Genomic DNA, 25,473 nt, shown 5'->3' on the forward strand with positions numbered 1-25,473 from the left:
GTGACCTTTATGGTGTACAAACATGTATTTCTTTTGTATGAAGTATATCATACATGCAATGTGTGAAATGGGGTGTTACATACAAAATGAAGATATATGAAGGTTTTGTTCTCACTTTCTCATCATAACTCTTATTCTCACTAAAACCAAACCTTGTATATAACCCAAACAAAAGTCCCCCAATCGGCTACTTCCTCCATCTCCAAGCAGTCATCATCCCCCGCTTCTCCTTGCTACCATTGTGCCCCTTACCTTTCCACCACCATATCTACAACACCATCATATTTCCTTACCTGCAACCCTCCAAATCAAGATCCTCTTTACCCAACTTCACGATTACTTGAATCTCTAACAACCTTCCAAACCCAGATCTCCTACAGTCCCTCAATCTTTGACACCAGCACCGAAATCCATATCTAACATTCACCCCTCACCTTTCCACCATTAATATGACCCCTTTTCCCCTAACCCCTCACCTAGATTTTTAAGAAGGCAACCAAGCTATTGATCATGAAACGAACTAGGAGAACTCCCTTCATATCTAGCCTTAACTCATTGCCACCACCGATTTTTAAAGTAGGACAACCTATTCTTCTAGGATTTTGTAGTTTGAGATCCAAAAGACACCCCTATTGTTGCTTTTATCCAAATCATTAAGTCATACATATCCAAATCCAGTGACACTATCCACATCTACATTCCTTATTCACTTAAGGTTTTTGTTTATTTGAAATCGATTTAAGATTTTCTTTCTTTGAAGTCGAGTTATGGTTTTTGGTTGTTTGTTCGATTTAGATTTAAGATCTTCAATTTATATTAGTTTTGTATCTTAATTTTGATGAATGAATTAATTTGCACGAAGTTGGTGTATATGTTTATATAACATTAATTAGGGTTCATGTATTGATTTTTATTTGAAATTAATTTCGTTTTTTGAGGGTTGTTTTTTGGTTGAGGAAAACAACGGGTTACAATTTGGTTTGAATGGGGAGGGTTTGCCGAAATGGTTGTCGAAATAACCTCAGTAAACATGAAGAGAAAGGGGAGAGGGAAGAGGGACAAAAAAGGATACGTGACATTAATAGAATGGAGAGGGTTTGCAGGAGTAGTTGCCAGAATAGCCTCCGCCATGTGGTTTTGTTAATAAATTTGATTTTCATCCATGAGGTTTATTGCTATTTTCATCATTATGATGTGATATTTATTACCATTTTGGTCCCTAAGTTAATGTCTACCTTGAAGTATAAGAGATCAAAATGGAAAAGAATTGTAAACCAAATGGACCATAAGTACAATAAATTGTAAATCATAAAGTCAAAAATAACAATGAATTACGAACCATATGGACAAAAACCCAAATTTCTAAACCATAGGGACGAAAATCGCAATCTTTAACAAACCATAGGGATGAAAATCATAATTTACTCTTTTTTATTACTTTCTGATTTTTTTTTTTTTTTGATGAAATTGATATGTATCGATTCATATCTTAAAATGAGGTGTAGTTGGAAAAAGACAAACATGAGACATGAATCGGCCTACGAATTGGGACTCCTCAATCTTCATCAAATATTCAATTGAACCCACTCCCGACATGAGACAACCTAAAATTGGACTATTCTATCTTCATTAGATGTCTAACTAGATCATTAAAAACATATATAAAAAAATAAAAAAAATGTTAAACCATAATCTTTTAAAGTTACAACGTTGAACAACACGTTTGATGTTTGAGCAACGACTATTTGTAACCGGCAACCCCTGAAACAGCCCACCCCAAAAATATCATGTAGTAGATAAATCAAATACACAACGCCCCCACTAAGGGGCTGTTTACCTAAATGCTTACCCGGTAAGTGCTTACTGTTAGGAATAAACACTATAATTTATTTTATTGCGTAAGGTTGTAGTACATCAAAACATATTACATGCAACAATTTTCCCGGTAAGCGCTTACCCGGGTAAGAGTCGCCACCCTCACTTGCCGGGTAAGACTCTTTATCCTTATCCTCGTTTTTACCAGGTAAGATTCTTGGTCATTGTCATGTTCATCCGGTGAGGAAAATCATCCGGTAAGTACTTACTATGTAAGCGTTTAGTAAAAGGCTCATAACTCGTCTAAGAATCAATGCTCACAAGTAACCAAATTCCCGAATGGATTATAACTTCCACAGTACAACTATCAACCTAAAACTCTCATTTCTTATGCAAATATGATACAAGGATGCTTAAACTGAAATCAATAGCATTAAAGAAACAACGTCTGTATTTTCATTTACACGTATTTATTGTTTAAGCTGTATTTTATTATTAACGTATATATATATTAAACAAATCAAATACTTTTTTTTAAAGAAAACCCAATACTTTTCTCTTTAAATTGTTTAAAAAAACACAACATTGTTTTTTTAATCATTTTAGTTGTGGGATGCAATAAGTTTGTACTTTTTCTTGTTTGTTTTTTTATATCAAATAAAAATGGGACAATGATTTGTTAATTATGTAATGTTTGGTTATGTGACACCTTTTGAGTCAATTTCATACATAATAATGTAACCCATGGTTAGGTTCAAGTTGGCACACACCCAAACCAAACATTCCATACTCTTAATAATTCACAATCACATTATTGTTTTCATTCCCATTTATTCCTTATTTTTCTTTATTTTTAGTTTAGATCGAGACGTCGTGAACGGAATCGTGGTTTGATGATCGTATTTTTTTTATATAGAGATAGGATCTGATAGGGATATGACGTACATAGATTTTCTTTATCTATATCAAAAAATACAGTGAACGTTTTTAATGAATAAAGAATATTATATTAGATATTGAAATGCCCACAACAAAAACTACAACCCTTTTCAACAGGGTCGTTCCTTAGCATGTTAAATGTGAGATTTTGAACAGGGCCTCCGAAATTTGGGGGTCCAAATTTACATGTGTTCAGGGTCTTTTTATCGACTTGTGTAAAAGTATAGCCGAAATTATTTATGTTCAAACCATTAATTGTTTGGTTTTAGGATCAAACCATTAATGGCTTATGTTTAGTTTCAAATTGTTAATCGTTTTAGGTTTAATCCGTTTTTGTTCTTAACATATATTCTCTGTTATCTCATTTATATAATGTAATCAAAAGTTTTAGATGTAACAATGTCTCCAAAAGGATTGGAACGTTTTTGCCTTCCAAGAAATTATATTAGTTGCATGATTTCAAGCATGTACCGAAAAGGGCTTATAATAGTAAGAGATTTTGAGGACTTTTAAAATGTTACCGTTCTTAGCCACCATTGCTTTCGAAAGAGTCTGTCTTTACTTTACCAGCTTCTTTAAGATATCAATCACTAAACTAAGCAAAGTAGCAAAAATCATAAGAGAAGAAAAGTTTGAAAAGTTGTATGACCGGTTTACCAGGTTCTACCACTCTAGGGGTACATCATAGTCAAAAGAAGAGTTTAATCATGGCTTAAAAGGAATGCTAGCTATATGCTTAACACATGCAAGTCGAACGTACCATAACTTGAAATTATAACATTCAAATCTCACAAGTACTTTGTCTTGTTTTTATTAAATGTAATTCATAATTTTTTTTATCAATATAATATAGTTTTAAAATGGTTTTTTTATTTATTTAAAGCTATAACCTGTTGACCCTGTGATATATAGTGACGTGGATATCAAGTTCTGTTGTAACACTTTTTTTAAATGTGTATTAACGTAATCAAATGTTTCAAAATTAACATGTAACCGGTCAAAATGGACAGAAAATAGAAAAGTTTGGAACTTTTTATATATCAATTGAGAACAAAATTATTCACTACAAACCACAAGGGTAGTGCATGATTGGTTTGAGCTTGGCTCCAAAGATCAAAAGTATCAGGAGGTCTCAGGTTCAAATCCAATGAGGAATAAAAATCCCCTTGTGGTCACGGAGGTTCAAATGGGGTGACGGGCTATCTGCAAAGCAGGCGATGGCCTTGGGATTAATCGGCTCGGATAACGGGTTGGATATCCATGTTAATTAAAAAAAATTATTCACTAGACTAAATAAAACTAAACTAGTCTTTTGTTACGTTTTGATGAAGTTTGCTCTTTATTAAAGAAGTTGATTGTGGAAACGTCATTTTTTTGGTTATTCTTTATAGAATTCGTCATCATATGACGATTACGATATCGAAATCTTGAAGTGCTAGATTTTTGAATTATTATTTGGGTCTTTGATTGTTTCTTTCCCACTTACATTAACATAATTTATCTCCGATCATTTGTAATAACAAGTTGTCAAATCGTTTTTGACAGCTTTACATATACAATAGCTAGTTTACAATGAAGAACAAAATACAATGGATTAAAAGTCGGTTATTCATACTAACCATGAAATTAACCCCGTAAAAAGTAGAAAAAGAATATTATAATTTTATGAAGAAGAGTTTCAACAAGTACGGTGTTTCTAAGGGTGTTCAACTAAATTGTAAAATTGTATAAACCGTTCACACCGCACCATATTGTACCGTCATTTGCGGTTTAGAATTTTCATGGTTTGGTTTGCGGTTTTATCAAACTAAACTTTGAGGTGTTGTTTGTGGTTTTGAATTATCAAACCCCGGTTAAAACCGCACTGCACATTTTTATATTATTTGAAATATATATTTATATACACATTATCATTAATTAATTGAAAATAACTAATTTATTATTGATTATTAATTAATTTTTCAGTTTTTTCTTTTGTAAGATCTCCGTTAGGTATCCTTATTTGAGTTTTTTTTTTGTCTGTTATTGAATTTTACTTTTTGGATACATTTTGGAATAATTAGACTGTGTTTGGTATATGGGACGGAACGGGACAGGACAAAACCCACTGTCTCATGTTTGACGTAACATGGGACAGAACAAGAACTCACTGTCCCACGTTTGGCGCGACATGGGACAGGGACAAAAACTGGGACAAGGTGGGACAGCATGAGACAAAAGAGGTTTTTTCTTGTTCCACCAAAATAGATGGAACAAAATGGGACAAGAATATGACAGAAACTAAAATATTATTAATCTACCCTAATTTGATATATAACTTTAATATGATATTTGTTTTAATGGTCATCACCGCTAGTTTCGGCTGCCGCCGCCACTACCGGCGGTCACAGACGGCCACCTCCACCTTCTCTTCCACTACAATATCCTCCACCGCCTCCACAACCACCGTCCACCAAGTCCATTGCCACCTATACCATAGTCGACCATCGACCACCACCGTCCATTGCCACCACCACTATCGTTGTTCGCCACCTTCAACTCCTCTTCTACTGCAACAACCTCCTCCACGACCTTCACAGCCACCATCGGCCACCACTATTCATTGTCACCTCACCTCCACCATAACCACCACCACCACTATCTTCACTACATCAACCACAACTACCACCACCACCACAATCTACCATCTTCATGTCTTATATAACCACCGTCGTCCACCAAGCACCACTGCCTCTAACTCCATAACCATTGTCGGCCACCGACCACCACCGCCCGTTGCCACTACTACCGTAAGCCACCACCACCTCCACCATAACCAAAACCACCTCCACCACTACTACCATCAATTATATCAAATTTATCATTCAAATTTGGTACAAATATGAAAATTATGTACAAATATTTATTCATTAATTATTTACTTTATTTGTGTTAATTATAACTATTATATAATATTTAAAATCATCAAATAACTTTTTGAGGTAGCTTGTCTAGTTCTATCCCGTCCAGTTCTAGTCGTACCAAACACCAGACATACTCCTGTTATGTTTAGTCATGTCCCGTCCAGTCCCACCCTCTTGTCATGTCCTGTCCAGTTCTGTCTCGTTCAGTTCTATCAAATTATATCTGCGTACCAAACGCCATCTTATAGAACTCTTTTTGATTTACATTATTTTTAGTCACACATTTCGAATGTATTGGAACTTCTTTATCATGTAGAATACGAAAATATCTTCGTCAAATTTATTTTGATGCTATAATTTCATAATTATTGCATTGAAGTGTGCCAGGTACAAATTGCATAAACTACATTTTTATGGTTTGAGGCATATATGGCATAGTTTGAAGTTTGAGAAAATCTTCAAACCGTACATACTATACGGTTAAAGGTTTAACCCTAAATCGCACCAAATCACGCTCCAAACACCCCAAATATTTTTTATGTTTAATTTTTGTAATTTATTCAATTTCTTCTCCTTTTGCAAACATTGATGTTTTTTTTTTTTTTTTGACATTTACAAAACAACTCTAAATTTAGTAAAGTGGAATATGGTGATGTAAAGACAAATTACTCATCATGCTAACCAATGACTTAAACTTATCATTGGAAATTTGGAATTATATACCTAATCAATATATCAAAACTAGGGGTTGTTTACCTAAATACTCACCCGGTAAGCGCTTACCGTTAGGAGTCAACACTATGATTTATTTTCTAGGTAAGATTGTAGTATATCAAAATGGTATTGTGTGCAACAATATATATGGTAAACGCTTACCTGAGTAAGAGTCGTCACCCTCACTTACCGGGTAAGACTCTCTATCCTTATCATCGCTCTTACCAAGTAAGATTCTTGCACCTTGCCATGTTCGTCCGGTGAGAAAAATAGTCCGGTAAGCACCTACCGGGTAAGCGTTTAGTAAACGGCCCCTAAATCAAATCAAATCAAATTTTAGTGAAAAAACCCCACCTCTTTGATCCTAAACAAAACCTAGACCTAATCTTCTAATAGGCTACGCGCAACACGCTTAATTCCGCCTCAAGGTAATCCCCGAATTTCACACTCGATACGAACACCATAAGTAAAGAATTAGATGAAGAAAATATGAAAACAGTTTTTAGAATGGTTCGTCAAAGCTTGGCTACTCCACTATTTTGAACCCATCTCGAGCCCATGATACAGTATAAGGAGAATGAGACAGACAGGTCGTGAGATGAGATCAGCAAATAGCCTTCACCTACCGGAACACCGACTATGAGGTGTCCATGAAATAAAGACGTAGAGAAGAGAGGTCGAATTCAGTACAGGTATAGGGTCCGTCCGGCCCTTCATTCATTTTCCTCCATTTATTAATGGGGTCCATAAATGAAATCGACTAAACAGCTACTTCACTATACAAATTGGGCATACAAGAAGATTATATCTACGTAAATAGAAAGGAGAAAGTTATTACTTGAATCGAACAGAGCATGTCGACAGCTTTCTCTCTAGATGAAACAGCACGAGCTTCGCTGAAAAGAAGTAGAAACCCAAAACAAATGCCCCAAACATATAAAACATAGATCAATCAGACAAAGGGAAAGTTATAGAACTATGTGCACAGGCAGGAAATGTATGAAAGTTGTTTTAAAAGAAAAGAAAAGAACGTCATGAACTTTTACGTTACACAAGAAGCCAAAACCTAAGTTGCTTTCGATTTACTTGGTTACATGTATGCACCTGCAAAGAAAGGAATGAAGCTGTGATCTTGTATCAGCCAATGTGGTTTGTAAGTGACCTCTTGGGCTTTTATATATAGCTTCTGAGTCATTCAATTTACATTCATAGCATGCTTGCTTCTTCACTGAGAACAGCGACGCACAAAAGCTTGCCAAGAAATCTGGCTGCTGAATTGACAATACACACTTTTTTTGTTTTAACACCCAATTCTATGAAAAACAAGCTGGTACCCGGCTGCCACCGGCATCTTTCAGCTTCATGCATCACCACTATCTTGACCATAAGCTATCTGGAAACACGAGGATAAACGGAAGTTGGCAAAAATTGCAAGTGAGCACGCCCTACATGAGTTGCATCACTTACGTTGTAAATCACTTGGCGGAAGAAATGCGGCGCAAGGAGGAAATCCAGCTGCTAGAAGGACCACTACTATCTGCATGATTAGGGTTGGTGGAGTCCGATGGCAAAGCAGGTTTCGTGGAGTATCTTTTTGGGACAGCAGCCTGAGCAGATGAAGATGGTGGCATCTGGGAATGGCTTAAGGACTGAAATAACAGCATTATGCGTTCAGTCTACATACAAAAATCTAAAGCTAATATTGCGACATTTGTACACCACTATTAACATGATATGCAATTATCCATGCCAAAAGGAGTCCATTTTAACAATTTCCTTTTTCCCTGAAAAAGGAGTCAATAATAATAAGATAAATGCAATGTTTACTGAATTATTCTTCACTCTTCAAAGTACAGATGAAGTCGTTTTTGTTAATTTGTATTAGTCAAAGATGTAAAAATGTCATAACAAGTCTGGAAGAGTCGTTTTGTTAATTTGTATTAATCAAAGATGCTCACATTTCTCTCAGGAGGATTGTCAGGAGTCATTCTATTCATTGGTGATTTCAGTTGCATTCGGACCCCAGGACTGGCGGCAGTGTTTGACCTCATGCGGTCTGTCAATTCAGCTGAATAAGTAGCGTTGTTGCTTCCTGCCATTGAGGGGAAAACACAAGTTAGTTGCTCTGTTTTACAAGTTCCTATAGTATGTAGAGAACAATCTGGAACCATCTGATTTGCTATATATTATTTACCGTCCACATTTATATTTTAGTTTGTCCCAAAATGTGTCATTTTCAAAAGTAACTGTCTATTTTCCAGTTCTATCCTCAATTATGGAGATGAGCAATTCTTTACTCCCTTATCATTAAGGGTGAAATTGTCATTTTGTTCATTAAAAGGTATAATGATTACACATTCCTATAACCATGTGCCTTTTTCATTATGGACATTTATTTTGGGACGCAGAGAGTATATAGCATGAGTCTCTTCAAACATCCCTAACCTTGATGTTTTTCCATATCCTTCCGAATTGCTCCACTGCTGCTTTCTCCATGAACTGGCTGCAAAACATGGATATTGTGTTTATTAGAACAAATGAGAAAATTGATATACATTGCAAACCACCGTGAAATATATGTAATGCATGAAGAGATGAACTAGATTGCAAAAATACTAACCAACCCATGTGGCTGAGTTTTACTCTTTTGTGATTGTTGGTACTTCAGTATGGTCCAATCAAAGATGTAATCAAATTCATACCCTGCAAGGCAAGAGTAATATTGGTGTTCTCTATCAACTCTGTTGTACATTAAGTGTAGACTTACAATTGCCATATAAATTTCAAATCACATGAAACCATAAATAAGAGAATTGGTATCCAGATCAGCATGGAGCCAAGATAAGTAACTACTATAAACTACAGCAGTACAGATTGAACAACAAATGCCAAACACATAACAAATCGATATCTACATGCTTGAGATCGTGTCATGTAATCTCAAAATGCATGGTAACTCAGTTTCGCAGAAAATACCTTCACGAGTGAACAATTCTCGGAATAGACGTTTCAAGAATCCATAATCAGGCCGCTGATCAAAGGTCAATGAGTGGCAATAATGGAAATATGAAGCGAATTCCACAGGATGAGATTTGCATAAAACCTTCACGAATTGAAGATGTAAGGCACAATACAAAGAGATATATGAAGATCTAACCTCAACTAGGAAAATATATGGTATGTATGCACCTCAATGGGAGTTGATAATTTCTTTTCACATATTTTGTCATACTTCTGCTTTTTTGTGGCAGCTTTTAGACCCTGCCATGGAAGACTAGACACAAACTCTATGTTAACATAATGAATGAATAAGTTCCAACAGGATAACACAAATATAATATCAGCACCATCTACGAGAGGCATCCACAAAACTAATATTAAAAAAGACAACAAGCAAAAAGTTTACCTTCCTCTCAAAAAATATAGAAGTACATAACCAAGAGACTCTAAATCATCCCGTCGGCTTTGCTCTGCAAAAGAGACCAACAAAGTGCAATTAAGTTTTCGCAGATCCTATACTTCAGAACGCTATCTTTTATCCAAGTTCGTTAATAGCTATTATTACCAATTCCAAGATGAGTATTGCAGCTTGCATAACGCGCCGTCCCCGTTAAATTTTTGTTCTCCCTGCAGAAATAGGTCATCAAATTTATAAAATTATCGTACATGTGATCCATTAAGATATACCAAAGTAACATCTTGGTTGCAACTGCCACAGAGAACTAGTGAAAAGAATAACTACACTAAATTAGTGGTGATTTCACTAATAAGCTAATATCACTGCATAACCCCAATTCCCCCCCCCCCCCCAAAGGAACTCTCTCTCTCACACACACACATTTGCCTCAAACCTCATCCCATAAAAGAAAGTCAGAAAGTACATAACCACATCTATCTCATTACATATGGACACAAATAAAATGAGGTGATTGGGAATCATGAAACGTAAGAGACATTCAATTTTAGGTAGTCTATACATGCTTGAAAGGTATACCTGTAAGGAATATGTCGATGGGTTGTTGCATCACGATATCGTTTAGCAAGTCCAAAATCGATAATATAAACCTGATGGATACGATAAAAAGTCAAGCATGAAAAAGAAATTTGAAAAGTATATACAACAATGACATTATTGCAAAATGCCTTATCAATCCGTAACAGGCTAGTTAGTATCACCTGATTTGCTTTTCGACCAAGACCCATGAGAAAATTATCAGGCTTAATATCACGATGCAAAAACCCTTTAGAATGAACGTACTCAATTCTCGTTATCTGCATATACAACGAGATTAGGTACTAATCTGGTCTGATGAAAAATGAGAGTATGTACTGCAACAACAATGAAGATTGCTCCAAATGCCAATGGAAGGGAGAAAATAGATTCCCAAGGAACAAGAGGCTGATTACAAAACTTTGATGGAAAATAGGATTGAGTTATGGCAACAGAAATGCAATTAGGAAAATAAAAAGGAGTAGATTTCCTAGGACCAACATATAATGATCAGACACTTAACTATGACAGTCAAGCTGGTGATGGAGACCTCCAACAGTCAAAATGTCAGGTATGGTGCAGAAAAGTAATGATGATCATGTAGGCATATCATATGTTGAAGACAGCAAAAACGACACGACCCAGTCCTAACAGTACAGCTAACTTCTATAGATTGTTGGAAATTTTAATGGAGTCAAGCAGCTATGTCATTGTAACCATTAGCAGTAAATCAAACAGCATATAGCATGACAGGAACTATGAGGTCCAAAATGTAAGAAAGCATAAATCCACCTAGAAATTAACATCTACACAATGGAGGTACAGCATCTAAATATGGTGCAAATGCATATTTACCATTTGATCAGCCAACATTAAGACTGTCTTCAGTTGAAACTTCCTCCCACAATAAACAAACAGGTCTTCGAGACTTGGTCCCAGCAAATCGAGTACCAATATGTTATCGTCTCCATCTACACCGGACCATTTTATGCCAGGTATACCACCTAAAAGTGAAAATACACATTAAAAATGATATAAATATCAGTTCTAAATAGAAGGTACATCTTAAAATAAAATAAAATAAAAGACAAATATGTAACTCTGAGCTATGATATTGCTATCAAATTATACGTACTTCCACCCTGAAGAATATTGTATAACTTGGCTTCATATAGAAGTTGTGGATGTTTTGTCTTATTGTTCTCCTGCAGAGTCAGAAAACCCATATCAAAACTGAAGTTCATGTTACAATAAATTACGCCATGTCAAATCTTTAGACAACGTCAGTACAAAACCAATAAAGTGTTATGGACTGTATTTCACTTAATTCAGTGTTCCTGGCCTTAAGGGAAGGTAAAGAAACAATAAAAAGGTAGAGAAGTATAAACACCAAGAGGAACATGTTCCAATTAGTTCATGTAATAGATAGAGCAGACATTTTTTTTAATTCAGAAACAGCAATGGCACGTCCAGTAACTGGAATTCATTGTTAACAATCTGGATTCAAGCTAAATCTGTTAAAACTCTGAACAAAACCAGTCTCCATTACGATTCTAAACCTCAAATTCCAAGCTCCCTAACCCTACCGAAACAATTTCACATCAATTACCTTCAGATTCAGTAATTAAAGCACCAATCAACATAATAACAACTCTCTGGTATATTGCACTATAAATTGATTCGAGCCCTCACTGTAGCTATTTTTTTAAGTTCAGTCTCACTAAAACCAATCTACAAAATCATACTTCAACAAAAAAAGGTGAATCATCTAACTAATCAAAAACAATAAAACGAAAAAGTAATTGCGATGTGTTGAACACTTACGATCTTGACGGCGACGATTTCAAACGTATCGATATGCGTAGCTGCACAAAAAATCCTCAACTCTTTCAAGTTCAATTTCAACAAAATTCACCGATTTACAAGCAAGAAGAAGAAAAACTAAAATTAAAAAGCTAAACCTAGATGAATTTCACCGAAGGATCCACTCCCGATCTTACGGCCGAGCTTGTACTTTCCTCCGACTATCCTATCCATATATGTAGATATGCCTTTCAGATCAACCTCAACAGATTGACGGAAAAACGAAAATGGAGCAAGTCTTCTTCGAAAATTTGAAGGAGATAAAGACGAAGAATTATTGGAGAGATGAGAGGATTTTCTGTATATATTTCTGTATTTTATTATTATTATTATTATTTATTTATTTATTTTGTTATCCAAAAACACAAACTCGTAACTCGTAAGTGCGGCTTCGGGCATGTTTTGGCTTAATTGTAAGACCGATGACTAGAGAAGAACAATACACGTAGGGGTAAGATGTAATAATATGTAAAGTAAAAGGTATGATATGACAATAAATATAAGTTAGGGGGTAGCATTATGTAATAATGCATAAATTAGGGAGTAAGATGTGATAATAATACGGAAGTATGCGGGTAAGATATGACAATAGACATAAGTTAGGGTGTAAGATTACATAATAATGCATAAATTAGGCGGTAAGATGTGATAATAATACGGAAGTATGGGGGTAATATTTGACAATAAACATAAGTTAGGGTGTAAGATTACATAATGCATAAGTTAGGGAATACTATGTGATAATAATACGCAAGTAAGGCGATAAGATGCACTAATAGTATATAAGTTGAGGGGTCAAATGTACGGTGTACACGAGTGAGATCAAGTCGGGTGAAAACACGAAAAATTAATCGTATGTCAGGAGATGGAAAATCATACCTTGAAAGTTGGATTCAAATTAGTAAAACTTGCAGGTTTCAGGTAGCTCGGGTTTCGAATGAGTTTAGGCCAGGTTTCGGATAGTTTCGGGTTTTTACCTTTTTCCTAAGTTCTTACTTCAAAATTCAAATAACAAGTTTGTTTTTTGTTCGGAACATCCTATGCAACAGATTTTGTAAACTAACAAAGTCATTCAAAAGTCTCCTACCTTAAGTTGGAGCATACACATGCACGTCCTGCCACAAGTCTAGCTTCAAAACTTGAAACAACCTTCGAATCTCATCTGGTTCAAACAGAAAACTTCAAAAGGTCTACTTTACCTCAACCTTAATCTACAACGAAATAATAAAACCTTAATAAAAACTAAGCAAACATGCCAAACAAGGTTGTAAAGGCACATATAATTTGGGATGATTTTATAGATATCGTCTTATCTGTAAGGAGAAGATCAGAACACCCATTAACCAACAAGTAGTGAGCTCTCCTTAGCGACTTGAACTCTCCTAGTATTCTTTCATTGTGAGCTAACATGTAAGCCCCCTTGCTTGTTCCCAAACTTGTGTTTAACTCGCTTGGAAGTCTTCACTATTTGCCTTTCAGATCTGATGATATTGTTACCTCTATTACTATCATTAAATAGAAAGATGGTGGGGACATATGGACCATTTTTGAGAATATGTAGGATTTGGTTGTCAACTCCTTCAAAAAAGAGTGTCATCCAATTTTTCTAAAGAGAAAACTTATGTTTTGGAAACATGGGGGTTTGGATAGAAAGCCATTGTCATTAGCTGTGAAAATCATTTCAGATGTTGTTTAAGAGACTAAACAAATAACCATGATACAACTTGTTGGTCCTGAAAAGTAATGATTTACACAAGATGTGTTTGTAGAAAAGGGGTTTGAATACAAGCACAACATATTTTCATTTTTAATTCTATATTTTGTATTAAAACAAAGAATTACATAATTTGTTGTAGAAACTAGGAAGATAAGACATGTGATCCTAAATAATTTAACTAGTGATAAGTTTGCTAACACTAAAAAAGTAAGAGCAGAAGGTACTCTTTCAGATATGAAGGATTAAGATAGTTCTTCAGATGTTAACGCCGATTTTGCTTAAGAAACTATCACATAGAAGTTCTGTCAAAACGGGTGAGTAGCAATGAAAGAGAAGGGTACCCTTTCATAGCCACCATTGCATTAAATTTTACCATCCAACTTTAGCGTGTCTTCATCTGATTTGTTGATCTATGCATTCTTGTACTCTTCATTTCAACCTTTGTAGTTGATGCAGACACTTCTTATTCTATCTCATCCTTTTGTATGCCAAGGGAACAATAAATAAAGTATGCCACTAATAAAATAGTGTTTATAACTTACTTTTACTAACATGTTGAGCATGTTTCCCTTACTAGAATGAATGTTGGAAGAGTTGGTGAGTCAAACTTGTTGGACAAGTTTGAACTCCAAAATTCGGCTTGTTAGTAGTAGTATTTGTTAGACTACTAGTTGACTTTATATTGTATTGATTTTATTTTTGGCTAGATGACAAACCGCTCTGTTTTGCTAACAATCTTGACCTCATTTCAACTGGTCTTCATTTTGTTGAAGGTTTTTAGTCCTTGGATCAATACAGATAGTTACAAGACTTTTATAAGTAAAAATCCTATGTTTTTTAATTGAAAAATATAAGTTATACATCAGATTTCAGCTATAGAATACTTTATGAAATGGATTCATAGGATATAATAACTTAGTATAACAATGTAGGTCTTGAAACTTCAAGATGGAACGACCTTTAAAAGATAGATCAATCGGATTCTCCAAATCGCATGGAAAATAATCAGACCAAAGATTTGATCTTCACAATTTTATATAAAAGTTGAGGATCCGGTCAGTGATCAATATCCGAAGCCTTAAGCCATACGAATAACTAAAGTTTAGATGTCAATATTTTAGAGTTATATTTGATTTTGAGTGTTGTTCATCGGATTCAGATATGCTCACTGTAAGGCAAGTATTAAAAGTTTCTTTCTAAGTGTTTTCTCGGAATACTAAATGTATTATTTACAAATGTGATAGCTGAGACCAATAAAACTACATTACTTTTTATCAATTTCTTGGTCTCTAACCATCGATTTTCACCGATTATGCTTCCAAAACCTCTGCACAGCTCATCTTTCTTATTTACTTCCAAACTTGCATTATACTTGTTTAAATCGGCATTCCTCTATCTGATTCTCTTTCTATGCTTATGCTACACCTTGAAGGAATGTAAACAACACACTTATTACAAGTAAAAACTATTTTGGGAGGTTAATCCTCCCCCTACCAATTGTTCCCTCTCCAGCTTCTTTCAAACAAAACACCATATGTACGTACTAAGCATGAGGTACCATTACTCAACAACCTGTCCACCTCATATTTTCTCTAACGACTGTCTAGTTCCTATATTTTAATTTTGAATTGTTCCCTACATATGTATAGATAAAGGGGGTGTTTGGGATTGCTTATTTGAAACAACTCATGTTTTTCTACAAAAACACTTATCAACTTATTATAAGTCAGAAGAGTTTAACTTCTTCAAAAACTCCTTATTACCGGTTTGGCACCGGTATAAGTTGTTTATCCAAACATTCAAAATTGTTTATTACCGGTGTCATACTGGAATAAGTCAATAAGTTGTTTTTATATGCAATCCCAAACACCCCAAAATACACACCCACATAATATATTAATAAAAAAGTCAATACTTTATATGAACATGATTCATACCCATCGGATTTGGATATTAATTTGTTAACATCTTTTCAACATAATATACAAGATCAATTATCCATGATGTGAATGGGTTCAATGGTCCACCCTCTCAAGTCCTAATATGTATGTTTTATTTCATTTTTAATTTATGGCCATAAAATAATTTTATAATATTTAATTCACAAATAAAATACAAATTTAATGTCTAGTAATTTATTATAAATATACCAATAAATAAAACGAAAATATTTAACTTTCTTGTTTGAATTTGAGTTGGAGCGAATTATTGCAATCATTGGGTTTGAGCTTTATGGTCTCAAATAGATAATAATTATGTGTGTATTGGAGTAATAATAGGTTTTATTTGATCAATTTAAAATGATTTTGTCATCCATATTTTAAAAATAAATAAATAAATAATTATTATTTATGTATTCGAGTAATAATAGATTGTGTGTTGATCAATTTAAAATAATTTTGTCATCCATATTTTAAAAATAAATAAATAAATAATTATTATTTATGTATTCGAGTAATAATAGATTGTGTGTTGATCAATTTAAAATAATTTTGTCATCCATATTTTAAAAATAAATAAATAAATGATAAGTTGGTCCTATGATTTATTGTTTTTGAGTATTTATTATATTTAATTTCAACTTATTTTTATCAATATAAGTTATAATAATTTATTGAGTGAACTACATATTTAGTCCTTATGGTTGGATGTTTTTTTATTAGGATTTCTATTGTATATGGATTTGGTTTTTGTTGTGTTTAATTTGTTTTGATCATGGTCTTTGTGATTAACGTTTTGTTAACTCTGTTGAATCAAAAGTCATTTTAACATTTTGCTTATCTTTTTGTTTTTCTATAAAAAAGTAAAAATAACATTTTTATACACAAATATATATATATATATATATATAGAGAGAGAGAGAGAGAGAGAGAGAGATTGGTTCAAATGTTAACCAAATTTGTTGCATTAACTTTGTTAATTAATCTTGATCATTGATTCTTATAATAAACGGTTGTGATTAATCATATTAAAAATTTATTAAATTTATAATTTCACAAATATATGTGAACCAAGTGGAAAAGGGTGCTTATGTAAAATAATGTTGGTCCCATTAGGATCTACAAGATGTGTATAACAATTTATAGAAGGAGAGGGGGATGAATACAAACACAGTAAACTTTTCAAATTTAAAATATATATTGATAAAGAAAGGTCAATATATATTTTACAAGATTGTTTGTGGAAAAATAAGGTAAAAATAACCTATCTAAACAGTCTAAGTTACACACTAGTTCTTAGCAAATAAAGAAAAGATTTAATGTAAAAAACTTAGAAGGATGTTAGTTCTTTCTGGGTAAGAACTATTTTAGAATATAAAAAGGGATTCGAACTTGCTTTTGAAGACAAGCGTATTGTGTTCTTAGATGTGTGTTCTTTTACTTATGAACGTAAGTTAGGGTTCAAGAGTAAGTATTATAGTGTCTTTGTAGGGAGATATAACACATCTATTTATACTCATTGCATTAAATGCACATTTAAGGCAACATAGTAGGGTTTGAATATGTGTCAAGCTTTTAGAGAAAGACTTGTCATTTGTTACATTGAATAATACAAAAGCCTATTCATGAGCAGACATCTTTTCATAAAGTTGGTGGATAGTAGAGTCAACTAATTGGCTCTGTACCGTACTATACTTTAGAAAGGGTATGAGCTTGTTCTTTGTGTGTATCAGGACAAGACAAAAACAATCGTGCTCAACAAGCTTCTTTTGATCACTGAATGCTGGAATAACCTAAAGGTCTCTTCAGCATTCGTTGAGGCTTGGGCAGTCTTCACACATATGTAGACCAGGTTGTAATCATTGAATACCAATTCAGATCACGTACTCGCCAGTCTCTAATCTTCAGTTTCAGTCTTCGACTTTCGCTAAAGGTTCTTTGGTGTGAGTTTTGTCTTCTTGAAGTATCGCTGTCGCTGATGGATTTACATTACATGTTCTCAGTGATCACTGAACAAACTCAATGATGATCGCTGGAACTGAAAGAGAAAAACAAAAAATACTTCGTATAAGGTAAAAGGGATTATCATCAAATCACTGAGAGATAGGATCAACAAATATCATGTGCTTTTGATACCATCAGTTACCAAAATAGTAAATATCGTTAACAAAGTGTCTTCAAACATCTCGGAACAGGTATGAACACAACATGAACAATTATGAACACAATAAGAATAGCTGCTACACGAAAGGTAAGAAATAAAAAAATAGTTATGAATACAATATGACAGCTCGTGAACAATAGTTCATTCATTATGAACACATTCAAGAGGCAACCACTGTTGAGAAATGCAGCTAGTCTACATATGAATACAATATGAACAGCTTGTGAACAATAGTTCTTTCATTATGAACACAAATCGACATATACGAAATATTTCAGTCAGTTATGAACATATGTGAAACCTATGTCAATTATATAACCATATGCAAGATGATGAATGACCCATTTGAACAGGTACGAACATATATGGTCTTATCGAGAGAGGTCTAGAACATATATGATCACAACATGACCATATACATTTATACACATTTTGACGTCCACATGTTCACATAATTAGATATTCAATAATAAATTAACAAAAATCATGAGATTTTGTGATTTTGTAACCCCCAATTAATGATATGGGAGTTACATAAAAAAAAATTACATATTTACCATTCTCATTAAATTCTAAGATGGATAGGAACCTATATATAAGATGGATTGTTATTGGTTGAAAATAGTTAACAAAGTTAACACAATAAATTTGGTTAACATTTGAACCAAACGCGCACTCTCTCTCTATATATATATATTTAGAAATTGCAAGAAAAAGTTATTACTATTATTAGAATAAACTGTAATTTTGGTCCCTATGGTTTGCTGTTTTTCTTGGTTTGAGTCCTTAATAAAATGTTTATTGCAAGAAAACCCTTGTAATATGCAAAAGTGTAAACTAACTCCATTAACCTCCCTCTGGTTAAGCCCGCTCATATGACTTGCACATGAGGGTATTATTCTCTTTCTATCCACTCCCTTATTTTAACAGACGAACTCTCTCTCCCTCCCTCTCCCTATTTTTCTCTTCTTTTAGTTCTTCATCATCATCTGGTATAAAAATACAAACCAACACGAAGTGATTATCACAAAATCGGTGTTTGTTCACTTCCAAACATTCAAAATATAATCACAAAGATTGAACACTAACGTGTTAAATCCTAAATCAAACTCAAACTTAATCGCTAAATGAAATTCAAACTTAAACTTTAAATCAAAATCAAACTCAAATTGTGAATATAAATCAAACTCAAACCCAGTTCACTAAGTTCATGTGTAAGTCTCCAAGTTCAATATCATGAAAGGTAATTGTAACTTCCCCCAAATAAGCACCCATATAAGTTGATAACTTCAGCTTGGCTTCTCGATGTCGAGAAAGGGTAACCAGAGACAGGGGATGGGGGCCATAAATCGTCGGGTGGTGGGGGCTAGAGATGTGTAGGGGAAGATGGTCTTCCTGCATAGTGACCGTCGGAGATGGGGGAAAGGGCGGTATTCCTTCAGTTAGTGAGAGGAACATCGAGTTGGTGAAAAAAGGGGGTGGGGGGAACTTATGATAGACGGAGATGAGGAGGAGATAAAGAGAGGGTCGGTGGTCTTAGAAGGATGGATAGTGGCGATGGGGTTCCGATGATGATTGGAGCAACGAGGGGGAAGGAGTTTGATCGAAGGTCTTGGGTTGTCACTGCCGGCGAAGGATTCTTGAGAAGAAATGTGATATTGAGAAAGGTAGAGATAGAACGATTATTACGATTAATGAGAGACAGCGGTGGAAGCAGATCGGAGCAAGGGAGGGGGTGGGTCTTTTGTCATTGTGAACGAAAGGAGGGAAGGGTTTTTGCTGCTGGGAACGAAAGGGATTGACCTCTTTGCATAAAAAATTATAAGAATATATATATATATATATATATATATATATATATATGGGGAGCGATCAAATACGAACCACTTAATTTGTACAAACCGTTCAAACCGCATTTAACCAATCATAATTTTTCATTTTGTTCATTTTTTTGTAATTATGAGAGGTTGGTTAATCATTTTTATTGTGGAGGGTGTTAAATTAACAATCTTGTGTATATGAAACAATTTCATATATATATATAGGGGAGTGATCAAATGCAAACCACTCAATTTGTACAAACCGTGCAAACCGCATTCAACCATCATAATTTTTCATTTTGTTCATTTTTTTTGTAATTATGAGAGGTTGATTAACCATTTTTATTGTGGAGGGTGTTAATCATGGATATTATCATCTTCATTATTTTAATTTTAAAGAAATAAATGAAACAGTTTCATTAAAATTTCATTAAGTAGTATATGAAAAAATTTCATAACCACATATGAAACAACTTCATCAAAAAAATATTATATGAAACAATTTCACAAGATTAACAATTTCATGAAAAAATTTCATAAGATTAACGATGGATGAGAGTAGTTTTTACGGTTTTTACAAATTGGAGTGGTTTTCATTTGATCGCTCCTATATATATATATATATATATAGTTGGGTTCACGTGAGACCAAGAGTTTTTCGTGAGACCCGTAAGACCAATTTATGTTCATTGATCAACTTTATAAACTAATGGTCTAAAGTTGCAACGGTGACAATTTTGTAATTATTGAGAAGTCTCGTGGTGTTTATGAATGTTCAGATCTGACGATTGTAGATCTAATTCAAGGGTTGAGAATTGGTCTTACGGGTCTCACGAAAAACCATTGGTCTTACATGATCCCAAGTCTATATATATATATATATATATATATATATATATTAGTTGTATACCCATACAATATGGTGGGATTATAAATTCTATCAAAGTTTATTCAATTTTGAAATCTCACAGTCTTTAATGATATCATAGTGTTTGTTACATCTGTACTTATGTTTGACTCAAATATCAATCCATGTGAAATGTCAATGTCAACGATTGTGCAACCATATATAAAGAAATAGTTTACATATGGGAATTACTATTTGTCTAATAACCATAGAAAATGTTGGTGTTACCAACTTAGAGTTAGACATGCCAATACACAAAGAGGATGATTATTAAATACATACCATCCTTTTATACCATTCTCATAAAAAGCTAGATAATAATAATAATAATAATAATAATAATAATAATAATAATAATAATAATAATAATAATAATAATATTGAGAAAACAGGTGTTAACAATCCCAGTTCCAAAAACTACATAATCAGTGCATCAAAAAATTTACCCCGTTCAATATGTGTTCATCGAGAGAAATCAGAGGATAACACAGCTACTCGAAGATTGCTTCCATTTCTCCTCCATAGTCTTGGCTTCCTTCAACTCTTCCCTCAACCGATCTACACCGCCCTCTACTTTCTTTATTGCAGTTTCGACATTTCTTTCAAACTTCAACCGAGCAGTCTGCTCTTCCAACAAATCTCGTTAACTTCAAATTCATGAATTTCAACTCAAGCTATGAACCAAAAATGTCACTTGCCAATGTTTATTTATAAAAGAAGCATTCTCAAATTTAAGAATCGTTAGTTATTTTCAATTAACTTAAATGAACTAATCAAAAAACATTGGCAGCATAATAACCAATAACACCCATTTGCCTTCAAGAATCAAGGGTAGAAGCAAAATTGTGATAATATGTAAAACCTCATATTAATCTTCAAAAGAGTCCTCGAGGAGACAAGAAATAGTCCAACAAGTCTAGCTAATTGTGACTCTAACACGCCCCCTCCAATAGATGCTACACAGACAGTTGGCCAAAATTAACGATAGGATGCTAGACGACTATAGATTGCCCCACATTGGCTTAGATTTGGATAATTTTAAGTCCATATATGTTGGAACCTCACTTCTCTCCTTAAGTGCTCTTTAGGAGAGTATCATGATGGGGTTCCACCATATTCTTATAAAAATTATCAAAAATAAAGATCATATGAATCATGGATGGTACAACAAACGCCTAATGTGAGCACATATTTGAGAACAGATGGTGGGGCAAAAATAAGCATGACGGAAACTAAAAACAAATTTGACACTTAGATGAAGCCATTTTGAAGAAGAAATAGATTTTATTATTATAAACAAGAATAAGCAGAACGCTTCCCTTTCATAAGATCATGTATTGTTACCATGATAATTTCATTGATTTCCCATTATATATCAACTGTAAATTGCAATAACTTGGTAATTAGCAATAAGTTTCACCTTCATTTCAGTGAAGATTTAATTGGTATTTGGTTCTCCGCCATTCTTTTCTAACACTTTGTTTACAAGAGCAAGACGTTTGTTTTACTTGATTGGCTTTCTTTGTTTCATCTTTTGTTCTGTTATCAAAAAGAAAACAGCGATTGCCACACAGTCGAAGAATGCCCTAAAACATTATTCAAATTTTATATCAATCAAAACATAATCAACTTCCACAAATCTGAAAACAACATCAAGTTCTAAGTCGCAAATTCCAGCATTTGCAAATTGACATGCAATGCACAATCATACTACAAATTAAATAAAGTGAAATAGAAGAATGAAATTATGGCAACAAGTAATGCTAACTAATTAACTGGCTAGCCCACCTTCAAAGCTTGTGGACATTTACATATGAAATCTTCCAAGGTCTTGTAGTCTAGCTCTAGTTCATCACCACAAGTGAAAACAACTATCATGTAATCACAAATCTTTTTCCCAAACAAATCTTGCAAGACACTTATTGCAGCCTTTTCCTCATCAGAAAAGCGATGGCAAACTGAGTATACAAGAAGAATCGCATGAATACCATCGACGACCATCTTGATACACCTGACAATCTCCTTCCTAATAGTTTCATAATCAACCGAAGAATCAAAAAGTCCTGCCAATCTCAAATCATATAAAACTAAATGAAGAACAAAACTAATCACAAAAGTTAGATTGATCACATTCATAATAACTCTGTAATCTGAATCTATAGACATGAAATATAAACCCTACCAGAAAAAACCCTAACAAGTAATGTCATTTGGCCATTTTCCATTACAGTAGCCTTCAATTCAGAAGTAGTTTGTTACTCCAAATAAACTGCACTTTGATTCGAACCTGTTCTTTATTTTAAGGATGTTATTTCCTGTTGCACTTTTCCCATTTCCCGTTCTTCCAACCAGAATTAGAGCTCAAGGATCACTGCAGCAAAGGTGTCGATTATATAATCTACGAAAACCCTTCACAAATAGGGAAGGTGTTAATGAATAAACTCAATATGATCGAAATTGAGAGGGAGGAAACAATAAAAACTTACCTGAGATAGGAGCAATGGAGATGAAAGCAATAGTTGTACAATGAGAGAACCCTAAACGTATATACTGGGAAGTTGAATATGAAATCATAACATTGGGAAAGATGGATTAGTAAATAGTCACATTGGGGGGGAATGAATGATTGGAGCGGCTGGTCTTGGGAAGAAAAAAGGTTAGCATTAGATTTGAATTTTTAGCTTTATATGTTGTACTTTATGCTTAAAAGATTGTCTTTAATACTTTTAGCTTTAATAGATTGTACTTTATGCTTAAAATGTTGTATTTAAGACTTTTATGAAATTTAGTTTATAAGGTAGTATAGATAAAGGTATGATCTTTTGTTAACCAATTCATTTGTGTTAACTATACAAACTTTTTAGATCAATAGAAATCAATTTAGTATCATGGTTCATAGATTCCTATATAATTAATGATTGAGGGCAAAATATTAATGTTATGTTTTGTATTACTCCAATGCATTTAGATGAGAGTTACATTACTCCTTGAATTTAACCATTATGAAATTATCAATGTGTTGAAAGTTATATTGTTTGGATTGTTCATAAACAAATGTATTTTGAGAAATAATCATTAACATTTCAACAGTCGACATTCTTAATCGAACGAGTTCGTTGTCTCTGGTGTATTGTATGATATAAATGATCAACATGAACATAGTAGCAGTCAACATGCATGAATGTGCACTCAATGTTCAATAATGAACACTTTTCACATTGACAACTTATTTATTGGTGAATATTGTTCATTAATCACACATACATACACATTCAAGTATCTGCAGATGTGAGAGGGTAGAAGCCAGAAAGTCGTTCGTGAGTCGTGACTGGTGGACATCACTAGAAGCAGGTCGTGGTGGCTGATGGGCAGCGCTAGAAGCTGGTCGACAACTTGTGAACAAGCAGGGCGCGTTTTCGTGAGGATAGAGTTGAGCGTGCGAGAGGTGACGAGATGAGAGCGACTGAGTGAGCGGCTTAATATGTTTTTGAAAAAAAAATGCAAAAATGAGCCTAGTAAACCTTATATAAGTGTTGGGCTGTGATGCCTTCATGGGCTTTGTTGCCTTGGACGGTGACCCACTTTGACCAACACATGGGTCGACCATAGGGGTGGGAGTGAACACACATGTTATATTTTGTTCTATTTGTTCCTGTTTGTTTCATGTAAAAATCCTATAAACCATAAAATAATGATCCTTACTATGTTTACGATATACCAAACACATCGTAGAAACATTTCGAATTCGAATTTAACATCAAGCTTGAGAATTATTACATATAATTTTAAATGAGATTTTAATTAAATTCGAAGTTTTACAAGTTTAAAGCCATTTATTATTTACTAGAAGGATACTCGCGCAATGCAACGAGATACATCGAGATAATATTTCATTTTATTTTGTCTCTGTCGATATAATACGGTTTTATGTGACTCTAAGAAAGCGACAATGCTTATATTCATAAAAAATTGAAAAAAATATATCGATATTAGTATCAAATTAACTATTTAAAAATTATTGTTTTTTTATGTAATTTATTTACATTTTAGGTTTAATAACAAAGTAATTTATTTTTGGTTTAATAATTTATATTGTATTATAAATCATTTGACAAAAACTCTTAAAAACCACTTTTTATACATAAAGTACTGTTTATTAATGCATGTTACTTCAAACTCAAGATTACAAGTATATTGTACGTAGGTACAACTTATTAAAGCTCCATATCTAAATTCGTATAACTAACTGTAGATAAACATAATCAAATATAAGATAAACATATCATTTTAAATATATAAAATCTAAAATATAATTAGGATAATCATTGAGTTCTAACAGAATCTTTATAAATATTATATTATTAAATCAAAAATAAATTTATTAAACTTAAATTAAATTATGATAAAAAATTAAATTAAAGAAATTATTTAAAAAATGAGAACTTCTTAATAGTTGATTTGATACTACTATTGATATAATTTTTTTGAATTTTAATGATATTTTTAAATTTATATTTTATTCAAAAATAAAATCATTATTACTTTCTTAAAAAGACATAAAATTGTATTATAACATCGACAGAGACAAAAAAATAAAACATAACATTAAAATCGAGATGTATCTCGTTGTATTACACGAGTACCCTTCTAGTATAATTTTTATAAGGATAATAATCAAGCATTCTGTTATTAAGTATAAC

At 33.4% G+C, this 25,473-nt stretch overlaps 2 protein-coding genes across 3 annotated transcripts; both read right to left on the reverse strand.

Moving 5' to 3' along the window:
• Positions 1-7,365: 7,365 nt before the first annotated feature.
• On the reverse strand, positions 7,366-12,533 carry LOC112505727 (casein kinase 1-like protein 3). Its single transcript, XM_025109674.1, has 15 exons — positions 12,324-12,533; positions 12,187-12,227; positions 11,498-11,567; positions 11,218-11,366; positions 10,548-10,643; positions 10,366-10,436; positions 9,937-9,998; positions 9,778-9,841; positions 9,561-9,645; positions 9,348-9,474; positions 8,992-9,074; positions 8,817-8,874; positions 8,330-8,463; positions 7,839-8,020; positions 7,366-7,764 (listed from the first exon to the last, which is right to left on the reverse strand). The coding sequence occupies exons 1-14, from the start codon at positions 12,397-12,399 to the stop codon at positions 7,847-7,849; spliced, it is 1,290 nt and encodes a 429-aa protein (XP_024965442.1). The 5' UTR covers positions 12,400-12,533; the 3' UTR covers positions 7,366-7,764; positions 7,839-7,846.
• Positions 12,534-21,164: 8,631 nt separating this feature from the next.
• On the reverse strand, positions 21,165-23,337 carry LOC112507982 (immune-associated nucleotide-binding protein 9-like). 2 transcript variants are annotated; one of them, XM_025112750.1, is made up of 4 exons: positions 23,260-23,332; positions 22,956-23,182; positions 22,562-22,836; positions 21,165-21,395 (listed from the first exon to the last, which is right to left on the reverse strand). In XM_025112750.1, exons 2-4 carry the CDS (start codon positions 22,996-22,998, stop codon positions 21,249-21,251), a joined length of 465 nt encoding a protein of 154 aa, XP_024968518.1. In that variant the 5' UTR covers positions 22,999-23,182; positions 23,260-23,332; the 3' UTR covers positions 21,165-21,248. The 2 variants fall into 2 exon arrangements, with proteins under 2 accessions (XP_024968518.1, XP_024968517.1); XM_025112749.1 differs by having other exon boundaries at positions 22,562-23,182; positions 23,260-23,337.
• Positions 23,338-25,473: the final 2,136 nt, after the last annotated feature.

Source organism: Cynara cardunculus, assembly GCF_001531365.2.
Source record: "Cynara cardunculus var. scolymus isolate 2C chromosome LG 2, CcrdV1, whole genome shotgun sequence".
In the NCBI taxonomy this organism is placed as follows: domain Eukaryota; kingdom Viridiplantae; phylum Streptophyta; class Magnoliopsida; order Asterales; family Asteraceae; genus Cynara; species Cynara cardunculus.

Coding starts and splice junctions, on each gene's coding strand:
- LOC112507982 (XM_025112749.1), bottom strand. CDS start 22,939: ATGTCTATAGATTCAGATTACAGAGTTATTATGAATGTGATCAATCTA. Junction 21,396..22,561: donor AATGTCCACAAGCTTTGAAG/GTGGGCTAGCCA, acceptor TTGGAAGAGCAG/ACTGCTCGGTTGAAGTTTGA.
- LOC112505727 (XM_025109674.1), bottom strand. CDS start 12,399: ATGGATAGGATAGTCGGAGGAAAGTACAAGCTCGGCCGTAAGATCGGG. Junction 12,228..12,323: donor CTTCGGTGAAATTCATCTAG/GTTTAGCTTTTT, acceptor TTTTTTGTGCAG/CTACGCATATCGATACGTTT. Junction 8,464..8,816: donor GGATATGGAAAAACATCAAG/GTTAGGGATGTT, acceptor CCTCAATGGCAG/GAAGCAACAACGCTACTTAT.